The 25348-nt window shown below is 45.8% G+C and overlaps 1 protein-coding gene and 1 pseudogene across 1 annotated transcript; one reads left to right on the top strand and one right to left on the bottom strand.

Moving 5' to 3' along the window:
- Positions 1–431: 431 nt before the first annotated feature.
- Positions 432–22874, top strand: LOC119461278 (TGF-beta-activated kinase 1 and MAP3K7-binding protein 2-like; annotated as a pseudogene).
- Positions 22875–22988: 114 nt separating this feature from the next.
- Positions 22989–24613, bottom strand: LOC119462140 (glutamate-rich protein 3). The gene has a single exon (XM_037723483.2). The coding sequence runs from the start codon at positions 24569–24571 to the stop codon at positions 23012–23014; it is 1560 nt and encodes a 519-aa protein (XP_037579411.2). The 5' UTR covers positions 24572–24613; the 3' UTR covers positions 22989–23011.
- Between the last annotated feature and the right edge of the window lie 735 nt (positions 24614–25348).

Here is a 25348-nt window from a genome sequence, read left to right as displayed (position 1 = left end):
TGTGCTGCTTTCTGAATAACTTCTGCACAACACTGCACACCCACACCAGCAATGGAACCGCAAACATGATGTGTCTGCAGCAACGCTAGTTCACCTAGGACTGCTGGCCCTGTCTGTTTCAAACCATTATTATAAATGTAAAAACTGTGACTGTCTTATTACCACGCCTGAATAACAGTCACTTCAACACATAAATAAGGAACTATAGGATGGAATTGTATCAATAATATCTAATGGGAACAGCTTACAATAATTTGCTTTGAGATACATGACATTTTCTATAGACCATGCTATCGCACTAACCCATTCTAAATAAATATGCAGCAAGCTTGCTTAATTGCCATCATAGTATGGAAGCAGGTGCTGTGATGCCTGATGCTGTGTTGTGCCTCTTATTCATGCAGACACTGTGCTAGATTCACACTACGGGTATGGCGATGTGTTCATGCCACCAGTGCACCAGGACTCTACATGACATGAGAGCTCAGTTTCCGGAACTACCAGATGCAGTGATTCAGTCTTATGTACAGCTTGTAAGTATCCTTTCCTATCATCTTTGTATTATTGTCAGTGGTTCCTACATCGGGCCCTCGTAAATAAAATACTCTCACAACAAAAACATGTGAATAAAGTTTACTGTTTATAAGACCACTTGGTTACTCATTGTGTGTGCTCAATGCTTCGCATTATATATGTTCACTACAGTTGAATCTGTCAAGTTTTTTAGCATCTTCGGATCGTAGTTTTCCTATTAGTACATTTATCATCTCGAAATATATATTATTTGAGCACATTTTGTGCATATCGTCCTCGTCATCTGTACATCGACTCATCATCTTGTGTGAGCGCTATTTGTGCATATCGTCGTCGTCATTTGTACATACGACTCATCATCATCTTTTGTCTCGTGCGGTGCTTCGTCCCTGACTCGGGCGGCTGCTCGGAAATAAAGGCATCGCATCGGCCGACGTCTCACAATATACATATATGTATATATATTTTTTTTCCGGAACGTATGAACAAGGTTTTACTGGGTGTTTTTCCCCACCTGTATGTTTAACGTAGGAAGTTGTTGAGATAAATACATCGTAAATTAAAGCCAGTTTGCTCCGGAACGTGCAGTGATGCAGTTCCATAGCTGAGTGGCTTCAGCAGCAATGCCTGCCAAGTATGAAACATAAGTATAGCTTCCTCAGACCCAGCAAGATTGTTGTGAGACTTGCCTTTTAAAGTCAGTTCTTATTGTCAAATGGCCTGTTATGAACCTGAAAACTACTTCTTTGTTCAATGCGTGCTCACATCAGTACCATTAGTGGACAGAAAGTCCATTTCTCCACTTTGTTCTCATAAAAGTGCCTTTTGTTTGCCTAAACACGCAGACACAGGTTTATATCACATGGCGGTTGCTCGCATTTACTTTTCAGTCTTGATTGCCGATTCATCTGTTTGCATTTAACATGTACTACGCACTAATTTTTTTGTCTTTGGTGACAACACAGTAATACGTCTCCAGGGTTCATGCACTTCCTTGAAATTCTTGAAAACACATGAATTCGGAAATGACATTCAAAGGCCCTCAGGACTCCTTGAAATAAATGAGATCCTGGTATTCCTTGAAAACTGTGCTTGGGGGAAACTTCGAACATTCAAAGTAACCAGCTTTGTATGGGGGGCTATACCATGGGCACTGTCTATTGGGAAACGATCCCAGGTATTTTCTTTTGAGAGCTGGCTAAACAATTTCCATGTGGCATGTCCACGGCCACTAACGACAGGCTTGTTTGAATCACCGTTGCCATTGTAGAGCTAGACAAGCCAGATCAGTGACCAAGCTGGGCTACCACTTTGTATTTTGCTAGTTGGTTCGCACCGTAGCCATAATGGCTCGTTTCATACCCCAGGCTCTATAAATGCCTAGCAGAAAGGAAGTTTCAGAACATTTGGCATTTACACAAGTGTCTGCATGTCTGATGCCCTTGACCATCATGCCAGGAGGTGATTGGCATCATTATAATGGAAAAGACAACTTAAAAATGCTACCTGAAGAGCGTGAAGTGCATGGCCAACTCAGCAGCTGCTAAGCTGATTAGAAATTGCAGCAAAGAAGGGAGATTTCACAATATTTCAGTGTATGTGTAATTAAGGTTTGTTTCCCCCTCCTTGAATTTCAGCCTTTGAAATCATTGAAATTCTTGAAGAGAAGGAAAACTCAAACCAAAATTTCTTTTTAAAACCTGACGTTTTCGGAGCCCAACCGGCTCCTTCTTCAGGAGTGAGATGGCGTGAGGTGTAGCAGTGCTTATAGTGGCGTTTTCAGTTGGTCCACAACCAGGCAGATATCTATCAAATGTTTACCTTTAATCCTTAAACTTGTCCTTCAATTTTGGGTCAAGTGTTGTGTATGAACCCTGCGTCCCACATAAGATATGATTCTTCTTGAAAACTGGTGGCATAAAAATTGATTACACGCTTGACATGTAGTGCCACCTGTGTCTAGGTTTACGTTACATCAGAACAATTTAGCTTATCATTTCACATTTATTTTGGAGAAATTGAAGGTCGTCTGTGGAGGGTGGACACTGTGTCTGAGGGGGATAGAATAGGTAAGAGTGATCTTGTTTATTTGTCTGGTGCGACTTTCAGTATCCCCGCAACAGAGCAGAGTGCATAGAACACCTCACCCGTGCAAGCCAGACCAGCTTTACAGCCAGTTTGACTCGGAAGAGGCCTCGATAAATCGGGAGGGAGCACGCCTGCCAACTTCTCGGCTGTTCGAGCCCCTTGAGCCTCCGTTCCCAGTGGACCAGGACCTGCCACCACCGTACCCTGGCATGCTGACACCCGTGACACCCGTCACGCCGACCTCCGCCACACTCGCCATCCAGGCTGCAGTATCACCGTTCCCCTCAGGCAACCCACCAAACACCACCCTACTTTCCTCCTACTCGACCAGACCAGCCTCCCGCACGCGCGGACTACAGGCCACAGGTATGTCCGTGAGATTTATTACGTGCTACCCGCTGCATTAGCTTAGTAAGATTGTGCACTGCTGAGCTCGAGGTTGCGGGTCCAATCTCGGTTGCAGCGGCTGCATTTCCATGGGGGGCGAACTGCAACAACGCTTGTGTACTTAGATTTAGGTTCATATTAAAAAAAAAAAACCCAGGTGGTCAGAATTAATCCAGAGTCCCGCACTACAACGTGCCTCATAATCAGATTGTGGTTTTGGCACGTAAAACCCCTAAATTTAATTTTTTACATGCTGATCAGGTTTGTATAGTGGATGGTCCATCGCCTCCATCTTGCATACCACAGCTGCTGTTAAACATATTTGGGGGCTTTTCACAGCTTAACAAAGAGAGGCAAAGGTTGCTAGGGATGCCAGTGCATAGTGCATACATTTCTAGCATTAAGAGCAGTAAAGTTAGGAGAGGTGGTTTGGAGTGGCACTCTAGCAAACGAAGGACAGGATAAAGCATTTGATAGATAGATAGATTAAGATAGATAGTTTTTTGAAGATTGTGTGGCTCTCATCTCGATTTATTGTAGACAGACAGAAAGATGGGCATTGAGTTCGGGTAGCCTGGGAATATACAGTCGGAATATTTAATATGCAGGGGTGTTTTTAGCTGCACCAAATTTTTTGAAATTGTCTGTGGCAGATAGCACAATAGTAACCCTTGATCTAAATTACTAGGTGAGACGGTCATTAATCTTATGAAAAATTGGAATGCTTCATTGAATAATTAACATAATTACACCAATGAACTTTTAATTAATTTACAGCACATATTTTAATCTATGTAACTAGTGAGTATGCAAAGCATATCAACTTAGAACAAATTCTGAGGATGGTACCGGTTCGAGATATGCACTATTGGAGTTGCGGTAAAATTGCATTGTTGTTTCACTTCCTTTTTTAAGAAAACGGCTGTTTTATGCATTGACACACCAAAGTTAACTGGAACGCCAATGCATTTCATCAGACACTTTGAATATTATCTCGAAAGTAGCATAGTCCTGAAAATTCGTTCTAAGTCGATATACCGTGCATACTCCCTAGCTACAATTCGTAGATTTAAATATGTGCCATCAAGTAAAAATTCACTAAGTTAATTAGTTTGAACTATGTAATTATTCAATTAAGCAGTTTGAATTATTATTGAAGTATGCCTGCCTCATATAGTAATTTAGATCGACGGTTAGAATTGTGTTCTTCTGCCACAAGCAATTTTTAAAAATTTGGTGCAGCTGAAAAGAACACCCTGTATGAAGCATCCAGGTTTCTATTGTGTTTAGTATTTACTCTGTTCATATTTCTTGCCCTTTTGCTGTAGAACAGAATTAGGATGTTGTGCCTAGTTTGCATTTTTTTTTCTATAGGTTTTCCCAATTTGTTTGGACTGACAGATTTCCACAAGCAGGCCCACAACTTCACTGTATGGACCTGGCTGGCCGCAGGACAGGTGCCATGGACTCCCCCATGACTCGGCTTCCACCACTCTCCACCTGTCCTAGATGACATGATCCAGGTGAGACCACTGAAGGGTTCACCATATGAGTAGTCCGCACTGAAGATTTCTTGGAAATGTTGTGAACGGTTTGCAGTCCATGGAAGCATTTCTGGGACCTTAAGGCTGTTGCTCTTAATAAAGGTTCCTTTAGAAGGCTTTCTTCATCTAGTTGGTATTTGATAATGACATATTTATCACCAAAAATGCTAATTGGAAGTTATACCTATGTTGCTCATGTTTCTGGCTTGTATGACCATGTCAGGCACAGCCACATATGCCTAAGGTATGGCAAATGTACAACTAAAGTTATTGCAGGACTTTCTTAAAATTCTGTGTTGCATTGTGACAGCAGCACTTTTCAATAAACACGGGTGGGGATCCTGCACCATTGTGCCATTTAATACTCGCATAAATTTCTGTGTGAAATAGCGGCGAAAGCAAAAAAATGTCGGAAATGGGGCGCCAAAACAGCTTTGGCTCCAGCATGCGTCGGCAAAAGATCGCTGGCACAGTGCAGGGCTTTGTGTTGTTGGTCTCAGATGTTTTGTAAAAGTAGCTTTCGTATTCTTTCTGTCTGTGGATGCTAACCAGCTGCTACCGGTTAGGCCCCCTGAATAAAAATTGAGGTCGCGACATTCTTTTATCTTGCTCCCCGAGCCGGCGAGTGAGGGCAGGCAAGGTGGTCCTTGGCTTATCCACACTTCCTTGTTGGTGCAGCAATGTCACGCGGTTGTGCTAGCGCCTGTGGGTTCGATTCCCACCGCCGCCGGGCACCCACTGGCTTCAAAAAAGGTACAAGCGTACCCCGGCCTGGCGTTCGGCTTCCTTCAGGGGCGATACGCTTGGGAAGGAGCCTGCGCCCTGAATTCCCGTCGAAACCAACGTGAGCACGGAAAATGCGTAAAAATGCGAGCACGAAAATGCGGAACAAGCGTGCGCTGCCGGCTGCGCCTTTTGTTTTTTGTTTGTTTGGTTTTGTTTTTAATCATGAAGGCGCCATGACAGTTTCTGCTGATCGCAGTGCACAGCCTCACGATTGCGCCAATCACGGAGATAGCGACTCCTGGTATGGCAGCGATTGCAGTGGTTGGAAGTGCAATTGCTGCATTCAAATAGAGCAAACTGAGAGTGCAAGTGGCGAGGGAAGGGCATGCAGGGAGGGAACTCGGATAAGGAAAGGCCGAGAGAGGAGGAATGTCGCTACAGTTAGCTTATTCAAGGGACATGCACACAATCGCTCAGTGTGAACTCCAGATGTCGCGGTGCTTCTGGTAGTCTAATGAGTGGCAAAGTGAAGTCAATTACGCGCAATATCTTGGCTTGAGCTAGTTTGTGCTGTTCTGTACCTAAAAATGTCTTGAGGAAACCACTGTGGTGCTCATTAACCCTATAGTCTCTTCACATCTTTGGAAAACACCTCTGGTTAGTTAATGAGTAATGCAGTCGATCCCAATTATATCAAACTCGGATATATCGAATTATTGTCTATATCGAACAGATGTAAAATCCCCTTGAAATCCCATGTCAAGTATAGCAATGTACTACGTGTACATTGAATTCCGTTTCACCGCCACATTCAATATATCAAACTTTGTGCCCCGCTTCTTGCAAGTGTGCTTCTCCTAAGAAAGATGCTGTCAAACAAGAAATGGGAATCTGAAGTGCAGTACAGTAAAATCTCGGGGATACAAATCTCGCGGGGTCACGTGATATATTCGTATCACCCAAAATTCGTACGTCAAAACATACACAAAGTTTAAAAAACATTATTTTATTTTTACCAGAAAAAATTTCTAATAGTAGAACCCCATTGATACTTTCCTCGCTGCTGTGTTTTCCTGGCTGCAATGTCACGTTTTTGCGGTCCCGACCTAAATCCCATTGACTCCCATGTATTAAGTTCCCCGTGATACGTCGCCAATCTGCAATGTTCCTGCAGCTTACGTGTGCTTGAATGTGGCGTTCACGTAAATTTAGCGATGCAGCCAGCTTGTATGTTGCAACAAGTGACTAGCACATTGCAGAGACGGCAATCTGTGACGTGCGCAAAGTGCGCGCCTGCATGGGCCTCATCGTCAAAACGATCTGCGATGTTGATAAAGTGTGCCTAGTGCCGGTAGCTTCGTATGCGCTGTGCTTTTCGTTCTTTAGTTCGTGTAGAAGGGATAACAATGCGAAGGTCAATTCGCTCGCTGCTGCTGCGCTTGCTCGCGCCAGCCTTTCGATAGCGAGTGTCCGTGGTCATCGGGCGAGATGTGTTCATAGTTACCTGTGCACACGTGACACCATGCTTGGTAATTTAGTTAGTAAGCGAATGCTTACAAGTTTATATGGCCGTTACAAGTAACACTATCCTTACTTCGTATAACTTTCTACTACAGTCGAATCTTGATAATTCGAACTCGAAGGGGCCGAAAATTTGTTCGAATTAAAGGAAGGACGTATTTTGAAGTATTCCAGCACCATAGCATGATGCACGAACGGTGCGAGTCGTGAAATATCGCGGTGCGCAAATGCATAAAGAGCGCAACTGCCCACTGCCGCCAATGCTCGGTTCCCGATAACGGCAGAAAACGAAACTTCGGGGAGCGGACGGCGCCTGCATGGCAAAGGGCGGGCGCGCGCAGAGACGAATGTGAGGGAGGATGGTGGCAGGGAAGCGGATTTGGACTCCCTCACAGCGCCCTCACCTTCAACGGTCTCCCGCCGCGCGCGCGCCACCGTGCCGTGCCGGCACCGGGTCATAGCCCGCTCCCTGAAGTTTTGTTTTCTGCCGTTATCGGGAAGCGAGCGTTTGCCGGACTTGGCTTCCGCCGCTGCATTAATGGGTCGCTCCAAAGCTTTTGCTTTATGGCGGCAGATTTGGCCTCGGCAACTCCGCCGCTTCGGGTGACTCCCCTCGCTCTCTCTCCCAACTCCCTTGCAGCTCCCTCACCTTCAACGGTCCCCCGCGCGCGCACGGCGCCGGCATAGCTCGCTCTCTGAAGTTTAGTTTTCTGCCGTTAGCGAGCGTAAAAGCGCAACTGCCCATAGCCGGCCAACGCTCGGTTCCCGATAACGGCAGACAACAAAACTTACAGTGAGCGGAAGGCGCGCGCCGAGACCGTGGAATGTGAGGGAGGAGGGCGGCAGGGAAGCGGATTTGGCCTTGGCAACTCCGCCGCTTCGGTGGCAGTGGCTTCGGTGGCTCCCCTTGCCCTCTCTCCTGACTCCCTCGCAACTCCCTCACCTTCGACGGTCTCCGCACGCGCCTGCCGCTGTGCTGGCGCCGTTATCGGGAAGCGAGCGTTTGCCGGACTGGGCCTCCGCCGCTGCATTAAGGGGTCTCTCCAAAGCTTTTGCTCTATGGCGGTGTCGGAGCAATGCCAGTCGGAGGCGCCGCCGCGTTATTTGGCGCGCTGCTGAGAGCATTGTCGGCCCGTGGTATGTTCGAATTAACCGTCGCAAATGCTTTCGCGTTCGAATTACCGAGCATTTTCGCCCATTGGAATACACATAACTTTGACGGGACCACAGCGTCAGTTCGAAAAAACCGGCAGTTCGAATTAAGCGTGTTCGAATTAACGAGATTTGACTGTAGCACAGTCTTTTCAGACTCCCGTTAATTTTCCCATAGCACTCCATGTATACACGTATCGCTTATAGTGCAGTTGCGGAAGCCGAAATACCGGTTACAGTGCGGCTGTCTGGAAGTTGGCAGTCAAATGGGATGGCGAACGCTCTCCTCAATCCGTAGATATACTCCAATGTAACGCGAGTGCGCACATTGAGCTCCATGACGTCACGGTGGCGAACAACTGGTGCATCTCGCGCCATCGGCGTGTTCCAACGTTGCTGGCCCGTGAATAGCTCTGTTCATATTTTTCGCCCGACGCACCAAGTCGCGCCGGCCAAGCATCCCAGCATTCCTCATGAGGTGCAGGATGAGTGGCTTTCAAGCATTCCTCACGATAGCTTTCAAGATACTGCGGCCCCTGCGGGCCGCTGTATCTGCGCTATGCGCGCTCGGAGTAAACACCCCCCTCCGAGCGGTGCGCGCGACGGAATGCAGCGCCCTTCCTTCCCGCTTTCCTCTCTGCGTGTGCGAGATTGAGACGCGATCACCGGCTCATCCTCGCACGCTTTCAGTCGCACATATAGCACACAGCAACAATTTTATCGCCCTTAGACTTTATACGGAACCTCGCGGCGACAGCTACAGCAGCTCGAAATGCGCCTGGAGTGTCTATATAATTGCTGTCACAATAAAATTGTTGTTTTGGTTATAGTGCAGTACCGCTTATAATGCGGATATTCGCTACTCCGGTGACTTGCGTTATAAGCGGCCTACACTGTATTGTGAGCAATGTATTTCGGCCAGGGAATGTTATGAATTCGTATCACACCGAAATTCGTACCAGCCGTGATCGTATCATCGAGGTTTTACTGTACATGCCACGGAGGAAAAATGAGCAGGGTGCTCTCAGTTTTGCTCGCTGCACGTATGGATGGCTTATGCAAACGGTGGCCATTCATTATTGGCAAGAGTACATCGACCACTCTACTTCAAGAACACGAAAGGCCTTATGGTCCAATACACATTCCACAAGAAAGCGTGAATGACATTCCATCTTCGCACTGAGTGGCGCTGGGTATGGGATGCCAAACTGGAGATGCTGTGCTGCTGAGTTTGTCTTGTAGACAAGGGCTTCCCGCAAACGGCATTTTAGGATTCTGTGAGCGGCCAAAACGAATCCGACCTCAACCTGCACTTGGACGGATTGTTAGATTAACATTTAACTAAACCACCGCAAGACTCATTGCTGTGCAATTTGCGGGTCTGCCCTGAAAGGGTTTCATTCATGCACACATGGTTACACTTGAGTGCAAATGTCCTGCAAGCTTAAACCCACTTCCAAAACTTAACGGCGTGTGTTTAGTGTTGACACTCACTGACATAGGGGCCGAAGGCGGAGGGCCAAGAACAAAGGGACGTACCTGCCTCCAGGCATCAGAGCGCTGAACAGCACACAAGAAGAGACTGTGCGGACTTTTTAGGACGGTCGAGAAGTGAGGACAACAGGTTCCAACAGGAACTCATTTCCAAAACCCGGCATAACAATCCTACTTATGACGATCGGTCATTTAAACGCTGTATTCTTGGTATTGTAACAGACACGCGGCCGGGCATATTCTTGCGCAATTTGCAGTACAAGTGCGCTGCTAGCGGCACAGCGCATATCCATACAGGCTAGTTTGCTTCCGCGGTGCATCCATTTCTACCTTGTGCTAAATAAGAATGTGCAACAAGCACTTTGACACGCGCAAGGCGCTGTGCGGTCGCATGTCGGGTGATGCGGCCATTTAGGGTTAGCATTATTATTGTGTATAGCCCATTCCGCAGCGCAAACTACTTGCAATGTTCGTGAGCAAAACATTAGTGAACTTTCTGCATTCGATACAGTCTTGGGAGAAGCAAATCAGTAAGTCCCCACTTTTCATGATCTTGAGAAACTGTCCAAGCATGTGGAGATCTCAGATAAGTTCAGATAGGCTTATTTTATATTTAGAATTATCATACTCCGATATATTTTGTAATCTCCTTGGAGTTTTTTATATCCTGGATCCACTGCAGTATGAAAAATGCCTTTAGGCTGGATTTTCAACACTTTAATGTTGAAAAGGTGGAGCAGCATCATGTTTCGTATAAAGTCAAAGTGCAATAAGATCCTACCACACCCCGCATGCTTTAGGTGTGAGTGAAGGCATGCTAGGGTGAGCCGACAAAGATGGCGGCTTGAGAGCGAGCAAGGGGAAAGGGAAGGGGTAGGTGGAGTCGGCTTGTGGTAACGCGATGAACCCTTTTTGTTGTGTTTGTGTCATTGTTTTACGAATATTAAGATTGTAGTTTAGCAGGTATGGCGGCATGAACTCTTGCACCCTTTCGCTGTGATGCAGCTCTTCTCACCCACCAGCGCCAAAGGTTTGAGCTGCTGCAGCGAACGTACGCCCAGCAGATGCAGCTCCTCCAGCAGCTTCGAACAGAGGTGGAATCCAAAGAGACCAGATTGATGAGCAAGCATTTGCTTGATGCCACTTCCCTCACAGGTTGGTGGGCATCAGTGCTTTGTTTACTTTGTGTAGTTCTTGCCTGCAGCTTTCCAGTCAGATCTTGCTGCCCTTCAATCTGTTAAGCAGTTCTGTACAGCACAGCAGATGCTGAAGATAATCATTATCGCCAAAGAGGTGGGTAGCATGGCCTCTGGGCAAGATACGACGTGGACGAGTCGTGCATCCGCAAATGGAACTGTTTTTAAATGATGTTGAGCATTGTGCGCACTTACTACTTCACTGTATGCACTTGTTTTATATGTATATATATATAGTATTTTTCTCTTCTTCTTCTTCTTCTTCTGGGTGCTTTAATTGGGGGTCCTGGTTATAAGCAGAGGTGGGTTACACACAGAAAAATGCTGTATAAGTACGTTGGACGCTGCAACAAAAGTGCCTGTTTGCAACTCCAAATTAGCTTTTCGCCTGCACCAGAAGGTAATAAGACTTCTATTATTGCAAGTGCTTGATATTAAGGGCCACATATGAGCCTGTAAGAAAATAAAAGACACTGCTCTGCTCTCCTTGTTTTAGATGGAGGAACTCGGGACCCTGCGGAGGAGGAACCGGACGTTGACGTAGAATGCCACTGCCTGCTGAGTGAAGTCGACCTGTACGCACGTGGGGAGGTGCCGCTAGGGGCCACTGACGAGCACTTCTACCATAGGTTAAATCCGGGCCAGGCTGTGCCTCACCCAGTGCCACCTCCTCTTAGTAGACCTATCCTGTCGCCACCCCGGGTGTTGCAGTCTAACAGTAAGCAGCCCTACAGAGGATTATTTGTCGCATGCTGCAGCACTCATTGTCTAGAGTCTTAGAGCAACAGCTCCCTTAGGTCTGTGCACGACATGCATAACTAAGTAGCTGGGCAGGAGAGGGCAATGCCCGGAGAGGAAAGCTTCTGACTTGGTTAGAATACGTGCACTTTATAGTTCATGGTGTTCTTATAAGCCGACTATTGCTGTCATATAGTTGTACAGTACGGTCAAGCCAATACAACTGAAACATTCGTTACTTTTTCGGAAAGTCGCTGATATGATCCATCAAACATACATTGATACATAAAAGTAAAGTTGAGTCCACTTATAACAATACCATTTTAAACAGTATATAATATATAACAATTAAAAAACCATGTTACAGCCAACTTCATAATGTATTCCACGTTAAACGCTTACTGCAATTGTTTCGCGTTGAATTAATGGTTTTGACAATTTGAAAAGTGTGAGCCAGCTAGAAAAGGAAAAAAAAACAGGATTGTGAGTTTCTTCTGATGGCACTGCGCTGTGTACATGTAACTTGCTTCTTAACCCTTGAAGCCTCAGTCAGCTGCTTCAAACATGGAAGTGAAGCGAAGGAGGTTTCCCTACACCCCTTCCCGCCTTCTCTGCTTTAATGGCCTTGCCCAATGGCCGAGAACATACACATGGTCTGAAGGTCACGTGAAACCGATGTTTCTCTCTATCCTTGCACCCCAGCGCACTCAATGCACTCAACAAACATTGCAGTAGTGCAAGGGAGAGCAATTCTGTATGTGCATCGCCCACGTGGTATGATGTTTAAATTCAGCTTTTATAATGTCTGGCGGCTACTTAAATGCTAAGTGCTAGCCCACGATACTTCCTCGCTCGCTCGCTGTGGGCTTGCCGAGGCTCAGCGGGTGCTGGGCCCCGCTCTCCAAGGACGCGGGCCATGTGGCTCTCGTATAAATGATTTTCTTCTAAAACCTTTCCGGAAGGCTTAGCATTTTGGCAGGTTCAAACACACCGCAGCAACCATGGCCTCGCTCCCAAGAAAGCTCGCCGCCGACGCTAGCTATCAAAATCCACACTAAGCCTACGCTCCAGTTCAAACAAAGGTTGTCTCGAACCGAGCAAATCTGTCTTTCGATGTTCCAAGAGCCCCACATTGGACACCATTATGTAGGGGTAAGGGGATGCCAATAGAACTACGCCTCTGCACACCACAAACCGCGGTAAGCACACGTCTGCTCATCAACCGTGGCATGGTACAAGCTCGAGGAAACAATGGACGACAACCACGTGTTGGCGCTAGAGGATTTTCCGCGCCTCAGATGGCACGGTTGCGAAGTACGTATATTTGACTGGCGAAGCACTCGTTGCACAGGTGAAATGGGCAGACATCAATGAAAGTGACAGTAATAGCCATGCGCAGCCGGCAAAAGTTGTGCTATCCCGAGAGGCTCTTGCATGACTGTTGCATGACTTTGCATGTGCTGCAAAAGATGTAAGTCACCTTAGTGCCAGGCAGGCAAAATTAACTGGCTGGATTTTTCACTACAACAAAGTGAGTGTCGTCGCATGCTCTATTGTCATACAGTAATGCTGTATTTACTGGATTGTAATGCGAGGGGTGACTTTTCATTGCGTCCACCAAGAAAAATAAAAAGAAAGCTGCTAAAGTAACGCGAGACCACCGGATGAATGAAAATGTTGCAGTTCCGCCCAAAGGCGAAGCATCGATTGAGATAGCAAATTAGTACAAAGCTATACGGAGTAAGGACAGTAGTTTTATTGGATGTATAAACTTGGACACATTCGCTTACTAACTGAATTAACAAGCATGGTGGCAGCGCACACTAGCAAACATGATTAGACCACACTCGATGACCGTGCACAACCACTGTCAAAATGCTAGCGTGAGCAAGCGTGCCAGCTGCAGCGACCGAAGGTTCGTGCAGTCTATCGCTTGAACGGAAACTGAGCGGCGAAAGCACAGCGTGTAGAAAGGTAAGAGCCGTGTGGAGATGGCTTTCAAGATACGGTGCGCGTGACAGCCCGCACCGCGCAAAGTACGCAGCATGGTGGCAGAGTAGAAGCCGTGCCCCCTCCCTCCAGCACTGCCTTTCGGCTTTGCTTATTTCGCATGGGAAATTGAGTCGCCAGTTCCCCTTGTGCCTGGTCGCAAGATACGCATTTGGTGTCGCAGCTAAACGTCGCCCCCCCCCCTCCCCCCCCAGGACCTTTCGCACGACGGAAGACTTCGTGTTTGCGCTAGCTCTGCCGTGTGTTTACTCTCCGTGAAAGCGTGCGCGTCCCTCGTGCATGTTCACTTGCACATTTCACTCGTTGATTAGAATTGGGTGCATCATTGCACTTTTTAGACAACTTGAATTTCAGTATTCGATAGTAACACGAGGATCGACTTCAGGTAGCAAAAATCTGGGGAAAAAACTTGCGTTACAATCTAGTAAATACGGTTAATGCTTGTGGTCCTTTTCCTGGTTGTCGTCCTTTTCCTGGCTTGTTTTGCGACACAAACCGGTCATAACAGTCATCGGTTAAAGCAGTGCAATTTTTGTACCAATTCAATCCTCTGTACTAGTAGGCCTTTCTTGCAATGTGTCGATGACATCAATGGCAGAATACTAAGTTTGTGTTCCCTTTAACAGCAGACCGTATTGTAGACATTTGTGAAAACGGGACCTCTGTGTCAAGGTCTGTAACTTGCAAAACATTACTTGGCAAGCCTTCTGGCACAGGTACAGTGGAACCCCCCGATTGTGTGTCCTCCGATTTTGCGACATCCCAAGTTTAACGACAGATTAGTGTAGTCCCAGCGAACTCCCCCTAGAGACTATGCATTAAAAAACTTGATTATATGAGGCAAGATTACGCACGTCCTGTCTCTTACAACAACTGGCGCGGAACTGCGAACCCAACCTGAGGAGTGCCACAGGCGCCGCCAGCTCCTTTGCGGCACCATCCCCTTTGTCAGGAGGGGGAGAGCGCCCCTTTGCACGCAGTAAGCTGAGAATTCTTTCCACTAGCCTCCTTTTTCCTTCCTTCGCATTCGCTGCCTTCTCATTGTTCGTTTCCCTTTGTTGCCATCTCGTTGCACTTTCTCTCTGCATTTTTTGCTCCTCTAAGTTTTCTTTCCGAGATAGCTTTGTTCTCGCGTGACTCTGCACCAGATGTGTCTGCGTTTATGACTGACATTGTTTCTGGCACTGTGTCAAGCTTTCTATCTTTGCACAGTGCAAAGTGTGCAAAGTCCATTGCCAAGCCTTGTGAAAGGGAAACTATCTTTGAAAGTGGTCCCCCGAGAATATCGCCCCAGTGTATATGGAAAGCACGAAAACATGTGCGAATCTGATAAGTGTGTTCACTCACGCAGTTCAGAGCTTTCGGTCTACACAAGAGACCACTTCTTGCGCGTCCCTCTTTAGGTTCTTGGTTCCGCGCGGGCCGTCATATGAGACAGGATTAGGAGGCATTGCCTCATGCTGACACTGCTGGCTGCCACCTTGGACAAGGATGATGCCAGAGATGCTGCTGTGCCTGTGTTCACAGATGTGTTACGTAGCATCGACAATATTTGGAAATTCATCTGTGCAGGCGATGCTGTAGGGGACCTCCTTGCAGAAGTCGTTGGGCTCGAAAGAAAGCTTTTGCAGCGTGGCTCATAGAAAGCCTACAAGAAATTGACTGATTTTTTTTTAAGTGTGCAAATGGGTTTTGCCATGCTGGCAGGTGCGGATCGCAGTACAGCTAGGTATGATAAATCGTTCCAATAAAGCGTGATTGGCACCTAGCTGCACAGCAGTATTCTTTTTGCAGTTAATCTTATGGTGATTTTGGTTTCCCAGTCCTGCAGAGTATTAGCCTATAGTTTAAATTAAAGCTCCTCCGAACTCTGTCGCACGAATCCGTTCATTTTAGACATAGGTTTTGTTGGTCGGAATATGCTGTGATGCCCGGATTATACGACATTCTCATGCGGTCGCGAAAAAGTTGTATAATTGGGGTTCCACTGTATATGGTCACAGTGGCAATGTTTGCGTTGTGAAATTTTCTGCCAGCTTTTCTGTATCATCAGATGTACTGGACATATTATTATAGAGGACATAGTTTTCTTCACTGAAGAAATATCTTAGCACTGTGTTCTGAACTATTTTGCGTTTTTATGTGCTGTCGGACGCCTATCATGTTTTCTAGTGCACCGATCTATGTACACATCCCTTTGCGCACTTGTGTCTAAGCACAAAGTCTGTGCTTCTGACTGCTATGACTGCTATGAAAACACTTCCCGCTGTTAGCTATTCTTATTGTTTAATGCCTCGCATGCATTTTATCCAAAAGGGTACTTATGTGTCTCCATTTGTTGCTGCTTCTAAAGGCATACCGAAAAGCTTAATTGTGAGCCATTTGCATGTATCAAACCTGATTTTCTAGGCAAAGCACATTCTTGAGATCTGGTATCATTTAGAAAATGGATGGTTGTTCTTCACATTTCACCTGTTGACTCACCACAGCAGGAGGTAATTTGAAGCTGCAGTTTAAAAGAGAGTGAGGAACATGTCTAGGGGGGGTACAATTAAAACACTCATTGTCATCACAAAGTGACTTCCCACCAAAATTGAAGTGTCGTGTGCTGCAGCCAACTTTCTGCACCCATCATCGACACTGTGCAGCAGCACGCTTTTTTCACCAACTAATCGAGGGCTGTGGGGCACCAAATCACACGCCATTCATCCATGAATCGGATGTCATCCATCCAGAGGATGAACCTCTGTCTTTTTGCCTTCTTTGGCTCCTTCCCCCTTCCCATCTTCATGTATGGTCATGCACCCCATTTCTCCTTGTGCAGCACCCTCACCGCGACCGAACAGCATCCTTTCGGAAGACGAGGAGAACCAGGAGGACAACCGGTGGAAGTGCTCCAAGTGCACCTTTCTCAATCACCCGGCCCTGGAGGCTTGCGAGCTGTGCGAGATGCCCAAGGCACCCTCGTCAGGTAACTGGGGTCTGCGCTACCTGCACCACCTGAATCTGTCACCCGATCAGCGGTGCTATTGCCACACGTACCTCCAGCGCGCATGACCAACTACACAGCCCTGCTCACATGCGACGCAATGGAAATCACCTTAGTTGGCTGTGTGTAGATTTTGACTTTGTAGACTTTGTTGACATGACGCACACATCAGTGGAGGGTTACCGTAGCCATTCAACTGTGAGATTTGTGGAAAGTGCGCTGGTCTTAACGTGTCAGAGGTAATGTTTGTCTCTTTATTTATTTCATTACATTGTCTTTTCTGTTCTTGCTAAAGTGTGTGTTAGTGTGCTTGTGTGCGTGCTGTGTGCATTCCTCAAGATGACCTGCTTTGTTCAAGGCCCTGAAAAAACTCAAAGGGTAGCATTCAGAGGTCAAACTGAGCTATAATTGTTACCAAGCCAATCTGTAGGACAGATCAGCTTTAATAAGGTGCTTAACATAAGCCACGTAGGCATATTTAATGCTGCCTTTGGGGAGAACCTGTACTTCCCATCATTCCTACGCCTCTCGAACATGCCATATTGGCTGTTGTTGCACACACCGATGCAAAAATGTCCCTATAATAATCTGTATCAAACCGTACAGCAGAACAGATGTAAGACTAGGATAGCTGTCGCTTTTAAGATGTAGTCATGTGTAGTGGGACTGCTTTCATTGTACATAGTTGATGATCAATAATTTTATGGATGAGAAAACTTGTGTTGAGGCAAGAGAAACCACTTTGACCCCGTACATGTACAATAGTGTTGCTAGGGTAACAAGTAAGCAGGATGATAAGTAGGAGCCTACCCACATGTTAGGGCTGTGTACCTGTAGAGCTTGTATCTGTCTGTTGCACACACCAAGAGCACCCTCGATTTTTGCAATCCCCGTGGTCAATGAAAGGTTGTCTCACATCTGCCCATTGTTCAGGCCGCATTCACTTCTGCTTGATGAGTCAACACATTCAGATTGCTTGTTTGCTCATCTTCATATTTTCTCTTCCCATTTCCTTTTAAAAGGACACTAAAAGAGACAAAGTAAGTTGAGCTGTATAAATAAATTACTGTATTTGCTGGTGTATAAGGTCGCACCTTTGTATAGACGCACCCTCTACTTTTCGCAACTTTCAAAGAAAGAATTGGTACATAAGGCGCACCTGCTGTATAAGACGCACATATTTTAGATTGGTCGGCATGATCAAACATGATTGTGCTCCTTTGTACACTCATCGTGAAATGTTGCGCTCACCCCATTTTAGGGCACTAAATTTCCGTAAACCAAATTTTTATGAGCTGAAAATTCTAGCAAGGTAACTTGAACCAACGCTTCTCTTAGGCATAGAAAACCAGCATATATTGCACTTTACCCGAAGTCATTGAATGTCTCACCTTCCTGGCAAACTTTCAAAGTTCAGTCACTTTGGCCGGCAGCGTCGCTGGGTTACCATCGCAGCCTCTGAATACTTGTACGCCGATGTTATAAGCATCTTGAAGTCAGTCGCTGGCATTTCGTCTGGGGAGTGACATGTTGTGGCATGCTCAAGCCGTACACACAAACAGCAATCACATCACGTGTCACACCTGAAATGCATTACAAAGTGAAATGACTGGAAACTGGAAGCACGGCGACTACTGCTGAACTGCTTAGACTTCTCGCACGGTTGACTGATGATGATGACATATAAGTGGTGCTCTCTTTTTCCTTTTTAGAGCAGATGTCGGGCGCCACCATGTAACAGTGAAAAATTGTGGTGCCATTGTCTTATTTAGTATGTTAGTCCTGTGGGTATAACTTCTTTACAAAGAAAACTGCACTACTATAACTGTAAACTAGTACGTGTGACTTCTTATCACGGAGGCCACGATAGCGACCTTTACTGCAGCTGCTACGCTACGGTAGCCACACTGCCTACACGGTGAGCGCTCGGAGCTGGCATGGTCGCTCCACTGTTAACACAGGATTAGATTTCTGCCACGCATGGTTTCTTGTACTCATGAAAAAAAAAAGACACGTATATTGGTTGCACCAGGCGTGCTTGGTTTTATGCATATATAAGACGCACCGAAGAAAATTTTTAGAAAAAAGATGTGCCTTATACACCGGGAAATATGGTACCTTTGTACGATTGCGAAAAGGCTTGCTAAGCCATAAAATATGCAAAAACGAAAACCGGTGGCGATGCCACCTTCAAGTTCCCACACCAACTTGTCATGATGTCATGGATTGTGACAGCACCTGCTGGGGCCTAGTTAACTGTTATCAATTTTGAGATGGGCTACGTTACATTCTAAAAGAGCCAAAAACTGAACATAACAAGTTTCAAGAAATTTTACTAAGCTGCAATGGCTCAAATACGAGAAAAGTTTTCAATCCGTGACGTCACATTGACATACTGGCACTGGAATTTCGTTGCGGAAAAAAAAATGGAATTTGGACCATCACTCTCCCTAAATATACGAGTATTGAACCTCTTATACCGGGAAATCGACAAAAATAGAGTTTTGAACAAAATACTTTATCAGTCTAAACCAGTTGTTTCTCTTTAGCGTCATTTTAAGAATTGTCTTAGAGAGGTCACTGAACCATTCAGCTTCTCAGAGAATCCATCTTAACAGGGTTCATCTTAAAGGCAGTCTGTGTAACATTGTGTGCACCCTTTCACTGTCCACTTGTATACACATGTTCTTTGTTGACATATGTATATACACGTTGTCACTAGTATGTCTCCTGTAGTGTCAACCAGCACAGTTCCTAGTCTGTTGATACTGCTAATTGGTACACTTGTTGACTTCTGTAATGTCTTACAGTAATGTTAATTGTAAAACGACGCAATAGCTCGTACATAATGTTTTGATTAAATAAAATCTCGTACCTGAAGACAGTTTATAACTATGTTTTCAAGCTTGCTTGTGGCCACTGTGGCCATAGCAGTTAGTAGTGTGCCACATTGTTAAAAAAAAAGAAAACTTTGTGGTTGTGGCATTTTTTTTTAATCTGTTGTTGTAGGCACAGTGCTCCAGAACTTGGGAAAACCAGGAAGCCTTGTCCTCACCATTCAAATTGTTATAGGCCCTCTGGAAGTGAACTAAGAGGCTTGCGCTAGTATTATGACTTGCACTAGAGCTGGGGTGTCAGAAAGAAGAGACGCTTTTATTGGGGTCTCGTATGTGTTGCAGTCTGTAAGAGCGTACGTTGACTTCAGCACACGTTGACTTCTGGAGACACAGCCACTTGTTCTATTGAGCACTGTCCTGTAGTAGCTCTGCAAAAGCAACCTTAGGATTGCTTTAAGGTGTGTTGCTTAAGGTATGCTTCTGTATTGCCTTGGGGGTTTAAAAATGTAAAAGCTCAATCTGAGTATTGCACATTTTGTAATTTGCAGAAGCAATAGGTAGTGTCATTGTCAAAAGCAATGTTTAGGTGCACTTAACTCTTTCCCTACCCTGGGGAAAATGACTGTTTTTGTAAGTTACACTAGATTTTTTTTTACTCTAGAAGAACTGTTGCACTTCAAGTTTCATACAATATATGAAAGCAAAGCATAATTAGTCGACTTTTCAGGCATACAGCATTTATTAAGGAGATTTATGTTATAAAAAATATAAATTGCCAAACACAAGATTGTGAAATAAAATTTAACAAAACTTCTAAATAGTACATGCTTTTATCTAAAAATAAAAACATGCTAAAGTATTTCTGAAATATGCAAAATCTTTCACTGTCTAATACTAGCCACATTATATGCACAGCTATAACAGCTGCATAGAGCTCCTCTGTGTGAAACATATAGGGGAGTGTTGCAAGTCTTGCAGTAGGCTCGTTTTCTGCTGCATTTTGCTGTCATAACATTTCTTGCAGCTTCAGTATGTCTCCCTGTTAGCTGGCTAGTGCCGAATGGCTTAAATTGGTGGAGGAGCACGAATTAGCATTGCATTCTCAAGTTCCGGGTTGATTTCCGACGTCGTCCCTCTCAGAGTCAAAGTCAGATGAAAGGCAGCCATCCTCTTGACTCGCTCATGCTCAAGCCATTGGTAAAGCCAGCTGCAGACGCAGCACAACACGAGATCTGCGATATTTCGGAGCACACATCGCTTTCGGGGGTGGCCATTATTGAGCATGCGCACGTGTTCAGAGTCCGTTCAAAAAATCGCCACCAAGTGGGGAAAAAACGAACTCCATCTGAAACTAAAGTTTAGTTGTCCTGCTATGTGTCAGATGGCACAGTGGGTCGGTTAGCTGTACAGAAGGTATCGAAACGGCATTCGAAACCGTTGTTAGCGGGCTAATGATGCCCAATGGGCACGGTAGGGAAACAGTAAAAGGGAGTACTGACCGGACATTCTCAACTTGTAATTTAATTTATCTAAATGAACTTTCAAATCCTGTAAACCTTAGAAAAAAATACTGGCAAGCACCAGAGCGACCATATTATTTGTTTCTCTGAACCAGTTTTGGTTTCAGTACCTAGGAGGTTGATGCGTCATGACATCTGTATACACTGGCTCACTTCATTTGTGTGATCGCTGTGGCTTCCGCTCGTGTGCCTAGCTAGAATAAGCTTGCGCAGTGCTTTTTTTTAAATTTCTTTATGAGCAACACCACCATACCTTGCCTTATTGCCACACAACATCTTGATAATGTTGATGGCGTGAGGTACATTGTGAGACGACTTTAGTATCAAATTGATATATCTTATGTTTCCCATCCTTCATATTTGCTAAGTGTGATTCTTTCACTGCCAGAAGCAAGTGGTAGAGTTTCTAGATTTGAAAACGTGTGTCGGTACTCCATGATGCTGTTTCTTTAGTTTTGAAGTTTTGAAACCTTTTGCTGTCATGTACATCACAATCTTGTTACTGTAAGTAATAGTACAATTGTGACAGAAGGCATAAAAAAGGCCTGCTCATACCAACTGTTAATGGCTCTTGCACAGCAACACTAATGCTCCAGGCTTTCTGTGCTAACTAGGGCTGTGCATCTTCCGCTGCATAACTTGCATAACTAAATTGAGGACTTTGTCGATGCTGTAGGAAGCAGCTGGGGGAGAACGCAAAGAGCGGAATTACAATTTTGATGGATGCGTATGCTCAGAAGGCTTAGAAATCAAGTTAATATCAGTAACAGGAATGTAAATTGCAAAATCAATGCCTTTGGTAGCAAATCATTAGCCAAAAGCATATGCGGCATGCAGTTAACTTGGAAGATGTGAATCATTGTATGTTTGATTGCAAAATCATTTTATGGCTAAGCATCAGTAAAACATGTTTGGAGAAATCGATCCTTCATCCATTTTTGAAGAAGTGACCCACCCCTCTGTATTCTTGGGAATTGACTAGTGAAGTCTTAATTATGTTAGCAGCCCTCTTATATTTATGATGAAGTTGGAATTAAATGTCAGCACTTTGCAGCACTTGCTCATGCCACAGCAAAATAGTAATGCTTACATTTGCAAAAGCTGTACGCTGCATTTTGCATTGTGCTGGAAAGCTTATGTGATCATCAGTGTAATAACTGTTGTCATTTTCCCATTTTTCCCTATAACACATGCTGAGCAAACATGAGGCAGCAAGTGTAAGTACTTCGATGCAATGGTACCTCAATGACACTGCTACATTTGTTGTGTGTCATGTCCAGTACAGTGCATCGTTGCATCAAGAGGCAATCCTTAATGTTACAATATTCCTTCAGCTCGTAGCAATGCTAACAGGAAGTGTGCACATGTGTGCATTTCTTTTGCCATATCTGCTTCCACTGCTTTCAGTGGTGAAGTACTAGCTAGACTAGGACCATCACCTTAATTAGTACTTGTGTGGGGCTCAACAATTGGCACATGTACAGCAGACCTTTCAAAAGAACAACATGGCAGGACTTCAAAATGTCCGTTTAATCAGATGTACAGCTTAAAACAGAATTTCTCTGCATCTGTGAAACGTTAGCAACGATCCCCAAATGTTCTGCTTAGCAGGCAATTCACAATGAGAACTTTTTTTAACGGAGGCTAGGGTTCAGTGTTATAACACCTCTGCTGGACATGACAAAAATCAAAACCTGTATCGAGAACACAAAGATCGCTTGATGTGCACTTTACTGTTTCGGGTTCTTGTTATCGGCACTTTTCCTGAAGATGTTTTTCCTTTTGTTGTTTTCATCAGATGTGTGACCGGTAAAGCGCCCACCACAAGTATTCATTGCCAGGAGACAGCAGGCATCCAGGGCGTTCACACAAAGACAACGCCATGCTTCTCGTCACTGGTGGCACACTATGTGCAGAACATTGTACAGATGAACTCTTCAGTTTTTTGTACATACCATTTAAACGTGCTGGTAATGTTTTGGTAAAAGATGGTCCTGTAAGCTTAAGTTATGCAGTTGGAGAGGATAATTGTGAGGTTCGTGCATTCCATTCATTTGTGACGACATAATTTTTTGTTCTTCGTGTAACGTACTTGTCTTAGTTGCGTATGTGTGACAAATAAAAATTGCAGCACTGCGTCCTGTAGTGTCCGAGAATATTTATTTCGTCTGGACTCTGATCACCCAGACGTGCTAAAACACTGTGTGCAGCATGTTACCAAAGTAAACACACTCTTCACAGTAAATACATGCTTAAACGCAACTTCAAATACTATTTATTGGGTAGAGTGCACTTCTGCTTTAACGGTAAGTGTAACTGTCTGAGCATCGTCATCTGAAGAAAAGCTTTCGCCACGACATTCGTCAGAGCCCCATTGTTTCTTTTTATCTTGCACGAAATAGACGGATGGTTTTGCTACATTGTGGCGCATGTTGTACTGACCTCCATCGTCGACCTGTGACCCTGTTTCACCGTGTACAGACTTCTCCCCCGAGTTCTCTACACTGCTGTAAGTTTCGAAGCTGTTGGAAATGGTGCCACTCTCCTGTACACTGTTGTCTGCTTTTGTTGAGTCTTGACTGGAAACATCGTAACCTTCAATTTGTTCACCGACATCCTCGGATCCAGAAGTGCGAAGCTGGGATTGGCTGCGTGACGTTTCCGAGCTGTAATTTGTCCCGCTCGAGTAAAGTTCTTTTTCGGCATCATCTGCTATCTCATCTTGTGTATGTTCGCTTGATTGTTGACTTTTACTGTGTTGCCTTTCATCTTCACTGTCGCTGTACTCTTCTTCACTAGATACAGAGCTCGTAACGGCGCCGTCTACACTTTGTTCTACACTGTCTACAGCTTCGGAACTACTCATAACAGGGCTGCTCAGGCCACTTGATTCTTCCGACATATTACTAGGAGGTGGCGTTTGTTCGGGCTCTTCTTTCGGCAAGGCTTTGAGCCTCTTCTCAAGTACACACCTGTAGCACGGGCTTCCACCCTCGAGCTTGGCAAGCGAGAAGTGACCTTGGGAGCCTCCCAGCCGCATGCCCATGTTGTAACGGTACTCGCAGCAGCTGCTCAGTTGCATGTCCCTTATGTCGTCGACGAACACGACAATGCTGAAGGGGTAGCCGCAGTGCCTTCGGGAGGCAAACGTGAACGTCTCGCCCGGAGTCACTCGGCCGTCGAAGACGGTCAGGGATGTGCCGCCGCAGTGCTGCTGAGTCACCCTGATCACCGACTGGCACGCTTCGGTGACCGGCCTGCTCAAGCCCCACCCACGAAAGAGCAGCGAGACCTTGCAGTTCGACTTTTTGGGAAAGTGGTTTTTGATGACGACGAGGTCTTCCCTCGAACTGGCCGGCGTCGAGGGCGTTATGCTCACCCTCCTGACTGTGCTCCGAGAACCGGCGGCCTGTTGGGTTGGTCGCGGCATAGTCAGCTTGCGTTTTGAAGGGTTCACGGGCATCAGGTAAGGCGACACGGGCTCGCTGGTAAGTGCCGTTGGAGGCGGAGCAGCCACACCAGAGGACCCCCCGCGGCACGTCGTGCAGGTGAGGTCCGCATTTCTTAAGCTTACGACTCCGCTGTCCCCGGAACTCGTCGTACTCGTTGCGTCCGGGCTCTCCCGGGAGCCGGAGAGGGAGCAGGTGCAATGGTGCGCTCCAGGGTCGTCGTTAGGTTTACCGTAGTGTCGGAGGCACCGCACCAAGCCGACGCGGGCCAAGCGTTGCCTGACGAGGCTCTTGTGGAAGTGTGGCCTGAGGTGTTCGTCATTGAAGCTGTCGTAGGAGTCGATAGGGCCTGTGCACTTCTTATGCGCCGCAGCTACCATCCACATAATACACGTGCGACGGCGCCGCTCGTGTGCGTGTTGTGTGTACCTGGGCCGCTGCGCGGTTGCCATGGCAACGTTATTTTGTGCCCCGGATTTTTTCAGTTGCACTACCCTCGGTCCCGCGTCGCAGGTCAAACATACGGTGCATATTGTGTAGACATGTTGGTTTTTGGCAATGCAAGGGAGTCGTCGTAGGTCGGTGACTCGTTGCCGATATATATAACGTCGCGTGCCGACACATGCGAGTCCGCGGAAAGTGGTGTACTTCACTGTATCACGTGCTTTAACCGCATGACATCTGCGCACTGCAGCGAAGCCCTACATAAACTGATCTACACGAAATTTGATTGTCGCCGACATTACTGAAGCAAATCTAATAACTCGTGTAACAACTCCACTTTCACATGAATACACTTTCTCACGCGGGCTCCGCGCAGCGAATTCGGCGGAGTTTTAACTTTTAACGCGCACGAGTTCAGTGCTGTTTCGAAGCTCGGTCTTCCAGCATATCGGCCAGCGAAAGAGGTAGACTTTTGGTGTTCTTCGAGTGCCTTCTTTGGTGGTGGGATGAAATGAGATCCTTAATTATGCGTGCTACGGCGCAGAACGCTTATAATCATGCGACAGAGAAGCTGTTTTAATTCGAACACTTACCTGTCCGTTTACGATTAATAATTTTTCTTGTGAGCTTACACTACTTACGTATCCTTCGTCATTGTGATCTATCATTGAAAAGGCCTGTTCAAGCAATTTAAGCGTAATAAATGAAAAAATAAAGCT

Source organism: Dermacentor silvarum, chromosome 8 (genome assembly GCF_013339745.2).
Source record: "Dermacentor silvarum isolate Dsil-2018 chromosome 8, BIME_Dsil_1.4, whole genome shotgun sequence".
NCBI lineage: Eukaryota > Metazoa > Arthropoda > Arachnida > Ixodida > Ixodidae > Dermacentor > Dermacentor silvarum.
Note: the sequence above shows the minus strand (reverse complement) of the source record. Positions and strands in the feature narration are given on the sequence as shown.